General features: G+C 45.2%; 1 protein-coding gene across 2 annotated transcripts; it reads right to left on the bottom strand.

Moving 5' to 3' along the window:
- Positions 1–468: 468 nt before the first annotated feature.
- Positions 469–3,363, bottom strand: LOC129385232 (uncharacterized). Of its 2 annotated transcripts, none has more exons than XM_055071584.2 (2): positions 2,882–3,363; positions 469–1,612 (listed from the first exon to the last, which is right to left on the bottom strand). In XM_055071584.2, exon 2 carries the CDS (start codon positions 1,582–1,584, stop codon positions 505–507), a length of 1,080 nt encoding a protein of 359 aa, XP_054927559.1. In that variant the 5' UTR covers positions 1,585–1,612; positions 2,882–3,363; the 3' UTR covers positions 469–504. The 2 variants fall into 2 exon arrangements, with proteins under 2 accessions (XP_054927559.1, XP_054927558.1); XM_055071583.2 differs by having other exon boundaries at positions 2,912–3,362.
- Positions 3,364–13,163: the final 9,800 nt, after the last annotated feature.

Raw genomic sequence — 13,163 nt, 5'->3', positions numbered from 1 at the left:
TTACACTGACATCAAGCATGGCGCCAAGGAGGTTTTAAATAACTGACGACATCCAACCGGAGTGATGGGCATTTCACGTCGAGAGCTATGTACCTTAATCAAGCCGTAAGGTTATTATAACTACCAGTTACAACTACCAGCTACCACGATTCTGTAATAGTCGCAGTTTTGGAGGGGGGCTGAATGTCTCAACTACGTATGAAACTGAGTGCAGGAATTGGTAATTTGCAGTTTGAGTGATTAAATCCGTATATACTGTTAATCAGAACACGTCTACGTTGCCCTTGAAATTAGTGCCAGTGACGTTGTCGTATTGCGTGACCACTGCTTGAGTTAAGCCAATCGGCGTTTTAAATACAAAAGATATTTCCCATTTTGTCAGCGGCATGATGGGAACGTGCGCTCGGTGACCAGAACTGCCTGTCAAAAGCTTATGCGCCCCTCCGTGCCATTTCTGAAATTGTTGGAAACAGTTTCTTTGTTCATTTTATTTAAAAGAATGTACTAGGCATGAAATTTTCCCAGTTGGGACAGAGTGAGCTTAATGATTTCTTCGGGCGTGGCTTCGAGGCTTTGAGAGAACCAGGGCGCGTCTGGCGGTGCCGTCGAGTCGAGGAACGCTTTGGACAGCACGGGAGCGGGCTTGGAGTGTTCCAGCAGGGCGTTCAGGGACAGCGATGGGTTCGCGGGAAGTGGCACGCTGAAATGACCCTCCGGAGGAACGTAAACCAAGACTGCTGGCATGGCCGGAGTCCTCAGCCCTTGAACGTGGGTCACGGCGAACGGCTGGCCGAAGAGAGGTAAGACGTACCTCGGTACAGCGCTGGTTCTGCTGAACGGCCTCTGGTACTGCCTCTGCGACGGTCCTCGGTTGTTGGCTCTCAGTTGAGGACCGCGAGACTGCAACGTCGGCGCAGTTCCTCGTCGGGTGGGCGGTACGTACACGAAGAAGGCCGGCTGGTCGTCCCTCACTGCTTCAGGAATCTTAGACTTGAAGTAAGACTTGAGGTGGTTGGGCTTTTTCACGAGGGCGACGACGTAGCCGTGCGACACCGGCGTCTTCAGCGTCGTCTTGACCACCCGGTCGTCTTCGGGGTGGCCATTGAACGTTTCCAGGACGGGCGGATCTGTTTCCGGCACTGCAATGTCTTCGTCCGGCAGTCCGGGACCGACCACCTCACCTTGAGGTGGCAATGCAGGTCCGGGCTGTGCCTCAGGCTGCGGCTCAGGCTGCGGCTCAGGCTGTGGCTGAGGCTGCCGTTGTGCGGACTGGTCCGGTGGCCAGGTTATGGAGGCAGTGACGGTCCTAGACTGCGGGCTGCTGGCGCTGAACTGTCTTGGAGCGTTGTCGATTGCCCCGTTGCCCCTGGCTTGTTGGTAGGCCACCTGCTGCGGTGAACTGACCTGATACGGCGTTGTGTACACTCGTCCGTTCTGTGGCAGGCTCACGGATCCGGTCGACGCGGGAATGAGCGGCGTCCAGCCGTACGTTGAGATGGGCGCGTCCAGTCTCTGGCTGAACTGGCCTCCGTTGGCGAAAGCCAGGACACTCAGCAAGGAGAGAGGGAAAATGCAGAGGCCCATGGTGTGGCTCTTTGCCGGAGAGGTTTGCCTGCGTACGACCGTGGTCAGTCCGTGTAATAGCTAACTCAACGCAAGTGGCCCATTCTATGGTAATCTAAAACAAGGTGCCGGACATTGATTGACTGCGTTTTACATTTGATAGGCCCATCACACGACGGGTTTTGTGATGGCCCCCTGCAAGTGCCTTACGTGCATGTTCATAGAAGTAGCATACATTTAAACGCGAAAATGTAAGGGAAAAAAGCGCACGCAGTCTTGATCGAAGGTAAACGCGACATACGGCCTGGGTAGCTGCAACATTTGCTCCTTCTTGTGCCTGGGCGCATGCATTTTTCGTCGTGGTGCGAAGCTCTGATGATTCAGGAACACACGTGGTGAGGTCTTCCTTATGTCTAGGAGGACGACAGGTGCGCTGCATGTGTTTAGCCTGTCTGCGCGTTGACCTGTTCTTATATGTATATCTGTACAAGAAGAAAAGAGATTAATCGATGGGCCAGATTTTTATTAATCGTATCATGAGAAGCCAACAAACAAAGACACCAAGGACAGCATAGGGGAAATTATTTGTACTTACTAAGTGAATTAAAGAAATAATAAAGTAATGGCAATGAAAGTGGACGAAGAAACTACCTGGCGCAGAGGGGGAACTATCCCACGTCTTCCCATTATGCGTCCGATGGGCTAACCAACTGAGCTACCGCGGCGGCGTTTTCCCAATCACTTTTTAGCGCATCGGTCGATCGGTCCGATCGACCGCTGCATTATACGCGTGGACCGATAGACAACGGATAATGTTGCCGTGCACGAACACGTGATATTTGGGTCCAGCACCCATTTCGCAGCCTCTTACGTCAGTGCGTCGTGTGATTAGTTACCTGGAAGAACTAAAGTGAATGTTATAAAACCCTGGTTTCACGCTTAACACACTATTCCACCGTCCACACTATCTGGCTTTTTATCGCAATATATTACTCTGCAAGGACGACAGCGAATGAGCACACAGCTTAGCTGACGGTACTCCAATGAAGTGCACCGATTTGGCTGCCGAGTGTGTAAAAACTAAATAAACAACATCGCCATTTCCCCCGCGCTTTGAGACCTGCCCGTAGAGATAACCGAGTTGTGCGCAAGAGGAGCAGTTAAGCGGGTCGAGACCTGCCAGATAGATAGGTTAGTCGTACAAAGAGACATGAATCTAACTCATCGAGCAAAAAAAAAAAAAAAAACGTTGCCAAACAACTTCGAGACAAGCTATAGGTGGCTACAATAGCAAGTGCCAGCATAGAGAAGGACTCACCCTATTCGAAACGCAAAGCGGTGTACGCACCTTCGAAGTAAGTATCGCTGCTTCCCCGTTGCGAGTCTGGAGATTATAAAGCACCCCGCTGCGCCCGCGTTAAATACAAAGGGTCCAAGATTTCGGGTGTGTGTGTTTACTTGGCGCGCGGCTCATCACCAGGAAGTTGTTCGTCTGTTCGTCTGCTCCACTGCAGCAGAAGGCTCTCACGGGGCGAGGTGCCTTCTGGATGGGAGAGAGTGGTCGTGACCCTCGCCACAACTTTTGTCGTCTGCTGCGAACACACACACACACACACACACACACACACACACACACACACACACACACACACACACACACACACACACACACACACACACACACACACACAGGCGCGCGCGCACGCCCGCCCGCACGCACGCACGCACGCACACTCAAAGAGTAGAACACAGCGAGAATGGCCAGAACACGTTGCCCTTTCTCTTGTATCGAACCAAAGCGAACATAAAGGCAAACTTTAGGCTTGTCTGTACTCCTACACTAAGTACCGCACTCGCGACACGAGAGTGTGGTCGTGATCCTCGCCACAACGTCTGTAGCCTAAAAAAAAAAGAGAACAGAAGCCAGTAGGCGAGAAAGGGCAAAGAACGCGCCGCCCATTCCCGCGAATCGAAATGGAGCGAAGGTGAAAAAAAAATAAAATTTCAAATTCGGACATGCCCGAGAGTTTTCGCGCCACTATAGGCTGTCAGCAAGGTACAATGTCTATCAGCTAAATATGCTACTTGAGAGAGATCAAGGAGCATTACAGGAGATGCAGGCTGTGCCTTGTCTCTTTGCTGGAAAATTGGTGAGAGAGTGCTGGCAAGGTGGTCCGTATCAGACAGAAACAAATACAGAAAAGGAGTGCAGATCACACCCGACATATGTCGTCAGGCACAGAGTGATACTCGGCCAGTACCAGTTTGCAGAACGAGTACTGCGATCGTTCAGCGACCATGGAAACGATGGCTAGTACATGTATTTTTCTAAACTTTGTGTTTCTGACTTCACGTGTTCTTCTGGCTTCATTTACTACACTATATCTGCCTTTATAGAATTAAATTTCCAAATAATCACATTTGTGTTAATGCATGGAGGCAATAAGATATAAACATTGCATGTCGTTTCATTTATAGCGCGACGTTTTTTTTTTTTTTTTAATACTAGATCTGCAAATTCACATACACGTTTAAAGCCAGCTCGACCAACTGTAGGCAAATCCATGTACTGCCAGATCTCCGGTGATGATGATGATATTTATAGGCATCCCATTTGAAACGGAGCGGAGACAAACATCCTGCTTGACCTAATAAGGTTTTACTACATTTATCGCAGTCCAGCGTTTTACCGCCCATGCTGGATGAACCGCGATGCTAATTGTAACTCCTGTAGGATTAATGGATGGGTTCTATAAGCGCCCTCTTTGGAACGGGGCGGTGGGTGGTGCCGCCAAGGTCTTGTTATTATATTGCCTAATGTCCTAGCTATCTCCAAAAATAAAAATGTCACGAAGAATTCTCATCACCAAACTTTCTCAGCCCCTGTTTGGAACTTAGACACTAGCGCCAGAGTTGGCTCTTGTGAGTATTGTAGGAAACTGTATGGGCCACGTGAAACGAAGACGCTGCTCCGTTATTGTCGGGGCACTATACTGTAGCCAGGTCGAACGAAGCGTTTGGAGATTACAGGCTACCTTGAGGGGTCCCCATGCGTGTACCAGCCGTGCGTGATACAAAAAAAGATGCTTTCAAAAGTACGTGCCTCTTTGAACAAAGCAGCACGCCGACCGCGCCTCTCTTCGGGAGCAATCGACGAAGGGGCGCACCGCGCTTGGTAGGGGGCGCACGACTTTGCCTTCGTGTTGGACACCGTCGTATTCGGAGATTATTGCTTTAATGGCCGCGCATCTTCTTCCTGATGGCCGGACCCGTTCGCAGTTTTGAGATAAGGACGCCCATTCTCGTACCTCTCTTTCTTTTTTTTTTTTTTCGTCGTCGTCATTCGGATAGGCGCATTAAGAATTCAGGTATACATAGTGTTCTGTCTAGCGCTGAGTGTGTTTGGAATCGGGGACGCGCTCCTTCTCCATGAAGTAGAATAAATCCACTCGCTTCCTGTTGAACGTGCACACTGACGACTTACCTGCGCGTGGATTCGCTGTGAAGTTCGCCTGAGCCGTGCAAAGCCTTCGTTGTACCGTTCGCATCTTTGTTGTCTAATATTAAAAGCAAGAGGAAAGCATTGTACATGTGACCACAACATTAATAAAAATTATCTCTAATGTGTTGTTTGTACATATAAGAAAGGCGATTCAACAGCGGTTGGCATCGAAGAAAGACAACATCTTCTTGGACGCTCACTCACACTTTGATTTCGGTCTGCCGAGTGTCGGGTCGGGATAATCTGCCGACGGTCGGCGGAGAGCTCGCGGTCGGTGCGACAAAGGCGCCGACACGAAGGCGCTGTCGCCGACGAAATTCGTGACGGGTCAGCCTAGTGTGAATGAGCCTTTAGTGTCAAATCCAGTTTGTCGTTTAGACTGCGCTACTTCCGGCCAACATTTTTAGACTACACTATCTGTGGGATCGGCTCACACTTTTAGTTGAGTAAAGCCACATTGCCGGTTTCGTTTTTAGGTGCGCGCTGTTTGAACGAGCGGTTTAACTTTTGCGTTAATTAAACATTATTACACTACTCCGTACTTCGCTCTATACGTAAACTTTGTGCGCATATTTTTCCTTCAAAAGCTTCGTTTTGACGACGCCGTCCTTGCGTGCACTATAGAAGGCTTCCGAGTCGCCTCGCTTCGACGCGAAGGCAGTCCAGCAGCAGCGCCTCAAGGCTGTTTCACATGCTGCGACTGCAACGACGAAAATCGGTGCTGTCGCACGCGTCGCAATGCGATTTTTAGAGGGCTCATTTCACATGATTGCGATTTTAACAATGCGACTGGTGCGACGCCCAGGGTTGCTGACTGCCAGGTTTCGTGGCACACGCTGCATAATTCTTTTATTGTAGTGAATAAAACGTTGACACTATAATATTATTGACTTCTCTTGATAAGAAGCAAATAATAGGTACTTTTACTAATTTAATAACGTTAGTTAAGATTTGTCTTGGAATGCGCGACGGCGGTTTCTGTAGTTCAGTGCGACATCGCGCACGTAAACAGCTGTTCGCAGGTGGTTCAGCGCTGTGTGTTGTCTTATCTACCTTCTATGACCGTTTCGTTCTGCCTGCGCTACAACAATCTACACGATGACCTATCGACAAGTTCATATAGCTACCCTCACTGCTTATGCAGTATTCGGAATTCGGCTGCCACGAAGTTCTCGTGTCAGCCCAACAAGATCCTCGCGCTACCCGTGCTCGGCGTCAGCTCCTGGAGAAATGATGCGTGTATATTGCCCGTAATTGCGCTTATGTGGTGCCTGATCCTAGCCATATTCTTGCGCCAAAAGCAACAAGAAGCACCAACCCGAAAGCCCGCGTGTGCCCCTGAACGAAGCCTCAAATGATCTGTGTGATTACTGGACGTGGAATGAAAATTGTGTTGTGAAATTCAACCTTAGCGCTAGCCTGGTTCATCCATCGCCGTGCTTGCGCTGCGAATATATATATGGGAGCCCTCTCTAAACATTTCTAAAGGCGCAAAAGCCGACGCATCAAATGTTTCGAGCAGTTACCGTCACTTTTGTAGAAACCTGTACGTTGTAACACAGCATTATAAAAGACACGCTTCTCGTCCACTTTGTGTCTCGCGCTGGTAGTATACTCGGAACTTCTAACAAGAAGACCATATCAATACGCGCTATTCTCATGCAGGATCCTAGGCCGACGGTAGGCGCACTTGCCGTAGAATTTTTCGGCTTATGCTCAGCCTCGCACGCCGCTCACGGTTAGCCTGTCTTGTGGAAATAAATATTATTATTATATTATTAATGTTATAAAACATTATAGTTCCTTCGCAGTAATTTATAGCAATCATCCAGATTTCTTAAGCTAGTCATGCATTTAACATGTATTAGATCAACATTGTTACGACATGATTATGGGAGTCATTTCAAACTAGGTTGCTCAGCCAGAGAAAGTACAAATGCAAGTCTCAATGTTTATTCCAATTTAATATTCCTAAACAGATTATAGTGGCAGAATTTTATGCCTGCTTGCACTTCCTGCAATTCAATGTTCAGAGCTGGAAAAACTAATTCCTTTTCTTGCTGTCGAAAGGCTGATTCAATGTCGATAGCAAGCTATAATTATTCATTTCGAGAGTGTTAAGCAATTACTATATCTCTAAGCTTATCAATGCGTTTTTGTTCCACGAACACAATTAAGTTTTCTCTCTCCCTCTCATTGACAGCCATGGAATGAAACTGTTCACTTTCATAAGTATCAGGATGCAAACATTCTAGAGTTTGTCCTGAGCATTTGTTGGCATCCTATAGTGTGCATGTTTGTATCAAGTTCTGGTGTTACAATCGCAGTGATCTACACATATTGTTATATTGCAACAAACAAATTTATTTAACTTTGTTTTCAAATCTGCAATGTGGCCATGCAGTAACGACCACATTAATAAGCAAAAAAAAAACTGCAGATGCAGTGTACGTGTTGGAATCTATGCGAAGTGAAGTTTTTGTCAAGTGGTCAATTAAATGCTGTTAAAGTAACTGCAATATATACAATTTGTCTTATTTTCAACATCCAACATGTCATCTTTTGCAAGGTTTGCTTATGCACCGCATAGGTCACAACCTTAATGTCATGTAATCTTTATGCATTACACTGTTCACAAACCATACCGAAATGCAAACGGCAGTTAAAGTACATGCATGCTGCGAGACATCAACACAGTGACGTTTGTTGAGCAAGGAATGGTGTGAGGTGTATGCAGATGAATGAATGACGTGCTTATGTACTTATTTATTTATATACCTCGCAGGCTGCAAGGTTGGAGTATTATGCAAGGGGGAATAAAAAAGTTGTTACAAAAGGAAGAAGGGCACAACATTAAGACAAAAAACAGCAATAAGAGCAGTACCAATACATTGCACCAACTAGCCCAAAGTGTTTTACTGGCACAACATTATACAATACTTAACAATCAATAACAGAAAAAGTTACTGCCCATGCACCCTGTACAGACGGTAAACCAGCGAAGCTGAAATGTGCGGCCCCGGTGTTTATCACTGGGTTAATTCCAATTGTTTATTCAGGTCTTTCTATATTATTGGTTATGTCTGTGTTTCTTAATGAGGTTATGCACATGTTTGGCTTGGGTTTATCACATTGTTTATTTGGGATGCCACACATTGCACTTTGCAAGATCACCATCATGGAAAGTGCAATCAGTGGTTCATTGTTTTAATCGAGTGGGTCCATCAAAGTCTTTCTGAATTATGTTACGCACTTGTGTTTTGTAATGCGTTGATAATAATGTTTATGACTCAGTTATGCACTGTTGCTCCCAAGTGACACACCGGGGCTGCACATTTCATTTAATTAAATATAGGGACACATTCTTGAACCTATAGGGAAGTCGGAGAGAGACTGCTGCATGCGCGCTCTGCTGCTGGATAGAAACGACGTCACTATCGGTCTAGCCAATGGCCCACCACACCTTTGCTGCGAGATAATAATGACATCATGATCTTGTCTTAACCCCATCCCCCTCTGTGTCCCTTCCCTGCAATAATACGCAGATAAATGTATGTTTGAAATGCATAAGCATTTCTATGTCTACCCAACATGAAATTTCTCTGTCCATCATGCAAGGCGAATGCAATGGCTCACACCCCCATAAACAATGGCTCATACCCCTACAGTAGGGTTTTTGGGATCGGACCACGAGTGTTTCGCCTAGGCATATACAGCTTCACTGTAAAAAGAATGAACACCTTTCTGCTAGAGACCAAGACAATCATGAGGTATATAAACAAATGAAAGTTTATTGAACATGCCGAGTAAATGCTGGTCGACAAGCATTAAATCGAATTTACACAAAAAGCAGAAGCAAGATCTGATGTGTGTCCATACTGATCCCAACAGGAAACGCATCCATCTCTGAAAGTGTACCAGTGGCCATGCTGACACAAGATTCTCCCAGTGTCTTTGCATCTACAGCTTCCATGATTTCTCTGGGCAGCCGATCTCCACAGAATGCTAGCTTCTTCCTTTACAATGCACTCTCCACATCTGAGCGTGCATTAGTAGAGGAAGAAGCTAGCATTCTGTGCAGACCGGCTGCCTAGAGAAATTACGGAAGCTGTAGATCTAAAAATCCTGGGTTAATCTTGTCAGCACGGCCTCCGTTAAAAATGGATGCATTTCCTGTCAGGAAACGCACATGAATTTTTGCTTCTCCTTTTCGTGTATGTTCAGTCTATTGCTTGTCAGCGAGCATTTACTCGGTGTGTACATTAAACTTTTGGTTGTTAGATCATCTCGGTTTTCTTGTTCGTCCTATGTGTTCTCTGGTGCCATTTGCAGCCAGGCTATTCATATTTTTTTTAGACTGCAACAAGTCACTTTAATGGCCCTCATGATACCTTATAAAATCTTTTATTTGGCCAATGTAGCAAGACTGTACAGTGTGAAGCAGTAAGAACAGGGTACGTTAACTTCTAATTAAAAGGTTTATTGTGAAAATGCAGTGGTCTATAAAGGTTACCACAAAGTAGTACAGCAATAAAACCTGATAAAGACTAGTGCTTGATGAAACCAAACATAAAAGCAGGAAAGGGAGAAAATACATATAGATATACAAGTCCAGAGAAAAAAAACATTGTCATCACCGAGTGTGCATGTGGCTACCTTCCAGGAAACTCATTTTTTTCCCAATGGCATGGAACTGGAAGAATGTGCTTGCATCAGCAAGCTGTCAGTCTGTCTATTGGAATAACAACAGTGTTTCTTGAAAGGTGCTGGCATGCAGGATTGGCAATTGTAATGATTTTTTCCTGCACTTGGAATTTTTCTCTATTTTCTTTCTGTAGCATTTTTATTTATGTTTGGCTGCATCAAGCACCAATCTTTATCTATCCTTCAAAGATGTATTTCTTTTTCTGGGGAAATCTGTTGCGCTTTAGTTAATAATGAATACACACAAATTCATCTAGTTTTCAGTTATTATGTCGGGCTTATAAGCCCGCTTGTGTCCTGGAATATCTGCATGGCTATGTATCCTGTAATTTAATTTCTGGCCATGTGCTTGCAAGTCGCTTGTCAATCTCCTGATTTTCCTGACAATCTTGTATGATGTGCAGGCCCAGACAGTTTCTGGTGAATCCATGCAGGGTGTTGTACAGGGTGTAATCTGCACTACAAGTGCTGCTTTGAATGCTTTCATTTCAGTTTTTATAGGTGTAGGATGACCTGGAGTGGTACTCACTTATATGGGGTTTAGCTTTATGTAGTGTCATACTACTGTTACACTGCTATTGCCAGATCAGTGTACTATATGTGCCTTATGTTTGCTTGCATCTTCATGATCAGCAACCTCCTCTGTGTGTTTGGCAGTTGCATATAGTCTCCTGGCCTAATTTTTTGCCCCCATATTTCACGGTATGGGCCTGTTGTGTTTCAAGTTCAGGTACTCCCGAGGTTGTGTTTCTGAAGGGAGGGGTAGTCATCTTTGCATCTCATATGCTAGTTGGCATAGTATGTTGGGACGAGGTTCTGAGCTCTTGAGACAAAGAATTTTGCTGCAGGCTGCAACTCTACTCTGTCTAGGTACTTGTTCGTCAGCTCTTTCTCATAGAGGTCTTCAAGCATGGTAAAGTTGGAAAGACCTATTATTACTACCTGATGCCTGTATTCGATCAGTTGTATTTTTTTGTGTGCTGCTGGTAATTCATACCGTACTATACCTTGGACACAAGCACAGCATCTGTGATTTTCCATAGTATCCACTCGTACACCCCCATTATTTCGAGATTATTCTTTTCACCAGGTGTGGAAGTTGCGTCCAGGCATTGCATAATTGTTTCACCCACGTGCTGGCTCTGCCGTCATGGGCTTACACTAGCTGAGGATTTGTAGATGTTGACTTGCAGGCATATTTGTCCAGCTATGTGGATCACAATGTGTAATCTGGGGCAGTTCTTGATTCTAGTCTTTTTTTTTTCCGCCGTCGATATGAGCTGACTTATCAGAAAGCGAGAGGCCAGACTGGCCAAGAAAGTCTGCAGTGTTGTTGAGGGCTTGTTGCATCATTCTTGATTTCTGTATAAGATAGCTTTCCCACAGACTGTAATACACCATAGGCTGTAGTGTTCCTTGTAGTATGCCCGCGTTGTTGGTGTGTGTGGGCCAACTGTACCTCCAACTCTCACCTGGAGTTTTCTGTCTTTCAGAAATTTACTGTTTAAGTGCTCTACCAGAAATGTTTTTGCTCGTCGTTCTTCTTATTAGAGTAGCATGAGGTACTGCTGTTAAAAGCCTCTTCACTCTCTTCATTCCTTCATAAGCGGTATTACACAATGTCCTGCAATAAAGTTTCTGCTGCTTATGGCCCACTCATATCTGCCAGAAGGGACAACTCTTGAAAAAGGTTTTCTTTGTGCTATGTGTGCGACGTAGCATGAGCATTCATGCCTTGACATTTATACATCTGTAGAACCAGCTTCCTACTTGCTATACCTGATCATGCTTATTTGTGCAGTGCTGTTGAACAATACATATTGATCCAATGAATATTTACACACTAGAATTATCACGAAAGATGGTTGTTTTACAATTCTGCCCTTTGCTTTCTATTGGTGCATAAGCATGCCCCCCTATGCAATAGTATTTTGAAGTGTAAGGGTTCAGTGAAAGGTGATGAACTAAATCTAAGTGCAAGAGCTTTTTTTTTTCACCTATGACTCCCATCAAAATGCGACTTCCATGGCTGGCAAATCAACCCCTTGCCTTGTGTTAGCAGCAGAATGCTATAGCCACAGTGGCAGGTGAACAAATTGAAGAACGATATGTCTGCCTATAATTTTTTTTCTTGCCTGTATGTAAGTAAAGTTTGGAATAAGTTTGTCACTGTAAACAAGCCCAGTTTGTGGTCTTTTATTGAATAAACCACATATTGTGTATAGTTGAAATGCAGAAATTTCTAAAATCCTCGGGTGATATATGTTCTTGCAAGTAGCATGGTATTTCATTACTTATAAAGATAGTAATCGCAACGGATATCGTTACATGGGTTTACACACTAATATGTGTGATCACAAACTTATTAGAAACTTACTAGAAACATGTAAGGCATGAATGTTTCTGCACACTTGATCAGCTGTGAACGTGCAAGAACTGCTTCTACTGGCTGACTTCACTGCACAGTTTTGATTCTTTTCTTCAGCGTGTCGTTTTATACTGTTTTATCCCCACAAGAACAGGCTGTTTGCCTGGTTTTCGCATTGTTGCACGAGTTCTACATGATTGTGCAGGAGGGTACGTTGTCACTGTGCCACTATAGCAAGCAATTTACTTAATCTACTAGCTGTACAGTTAATTACGTTGCTGAGCAAGTGTTCATACAGATGCAGTAAGGATACAAAGTCCGCAACATAGTCAATGTTTATTGGTTTCTGTGCAAGGAAAAAAAATTCTCCAGAGAAGAGGTGCAACTTAACGCGCATGTAATATTTTATTCAAGCCACGGATTTAATGCTATCGTAGCAAATTCATTACGACAGCTTACACTTTTGCTCTGTCAAATTTAATAAGAGGCAAGATAAGCTTTCAAGATGCATCGGGAAATTCATGCTTGAAAACCGACAAGAAAATGCAACTGAACGGTACCGCGTTCAGCGCAACGTTGAAACTTCGGGTACTTTGCTGTCTTGTCATTTGCCCTTGCCGAGGTTGAAATAATTCAAGCTGCTCCGTAAGCGCGATTTTTGCATGCTACTCAACAAAAGAAAATTGTGACGACCTCGTCGTCTGCTGGGGATCGAACACCTCCTAGCACTGACAACTCACAAAGGCGTACGAAGCAAACGTGCAAATGCACTTTATTTGCTGCGTACCGTGTCGACAAATGTACATAAATGGGAGAATCGAATATGCGGTACAAGTTTTTTATTCTCCCTTCGCGTACGTACCGAATTCGACAATCCACGTCTCCGCGCATTGCACTTGTAGTGCCAGACGCCATTTTCCAAAACAAACCGGCGAAATAGCTCCGTTGACAGCTCTCCGCGCAATTTCGACGGAAAATCGCAGCGATCGGTGCGACGGTGCGACTGTGCGACCAACCGGTTGGTCG

The sequence above is a fragment of the Dermacentor andersoni genome, chromosome 7 (assembly GCF_023375885.2).
Source record: "Dermacentor andersoni chromosome 7, qqDerAnde1_hic_scaffold, whole genome shotgun sequence".
NCBI lineage: Eukaryota > Metazoa > Arthropoda > Arachnida > Ixodida > Ixodidae > Dermacentor > Dermacentor andersoni.
Note: the sequence above shows the minus strand (reverse complement) of the source record. Positions and strands in the feature narration are given on the sequence as shown.

Excerpts from the sequence above, each read along its gene's own strand:
- LOC129385232 (XM_055071584.2), bottom strand. The coding sequence starts at position 1,584 with ATGGGCCTCTGCATTTTCCCTCTCTCCTTGCTGAGTGTCCTGGCTTTC.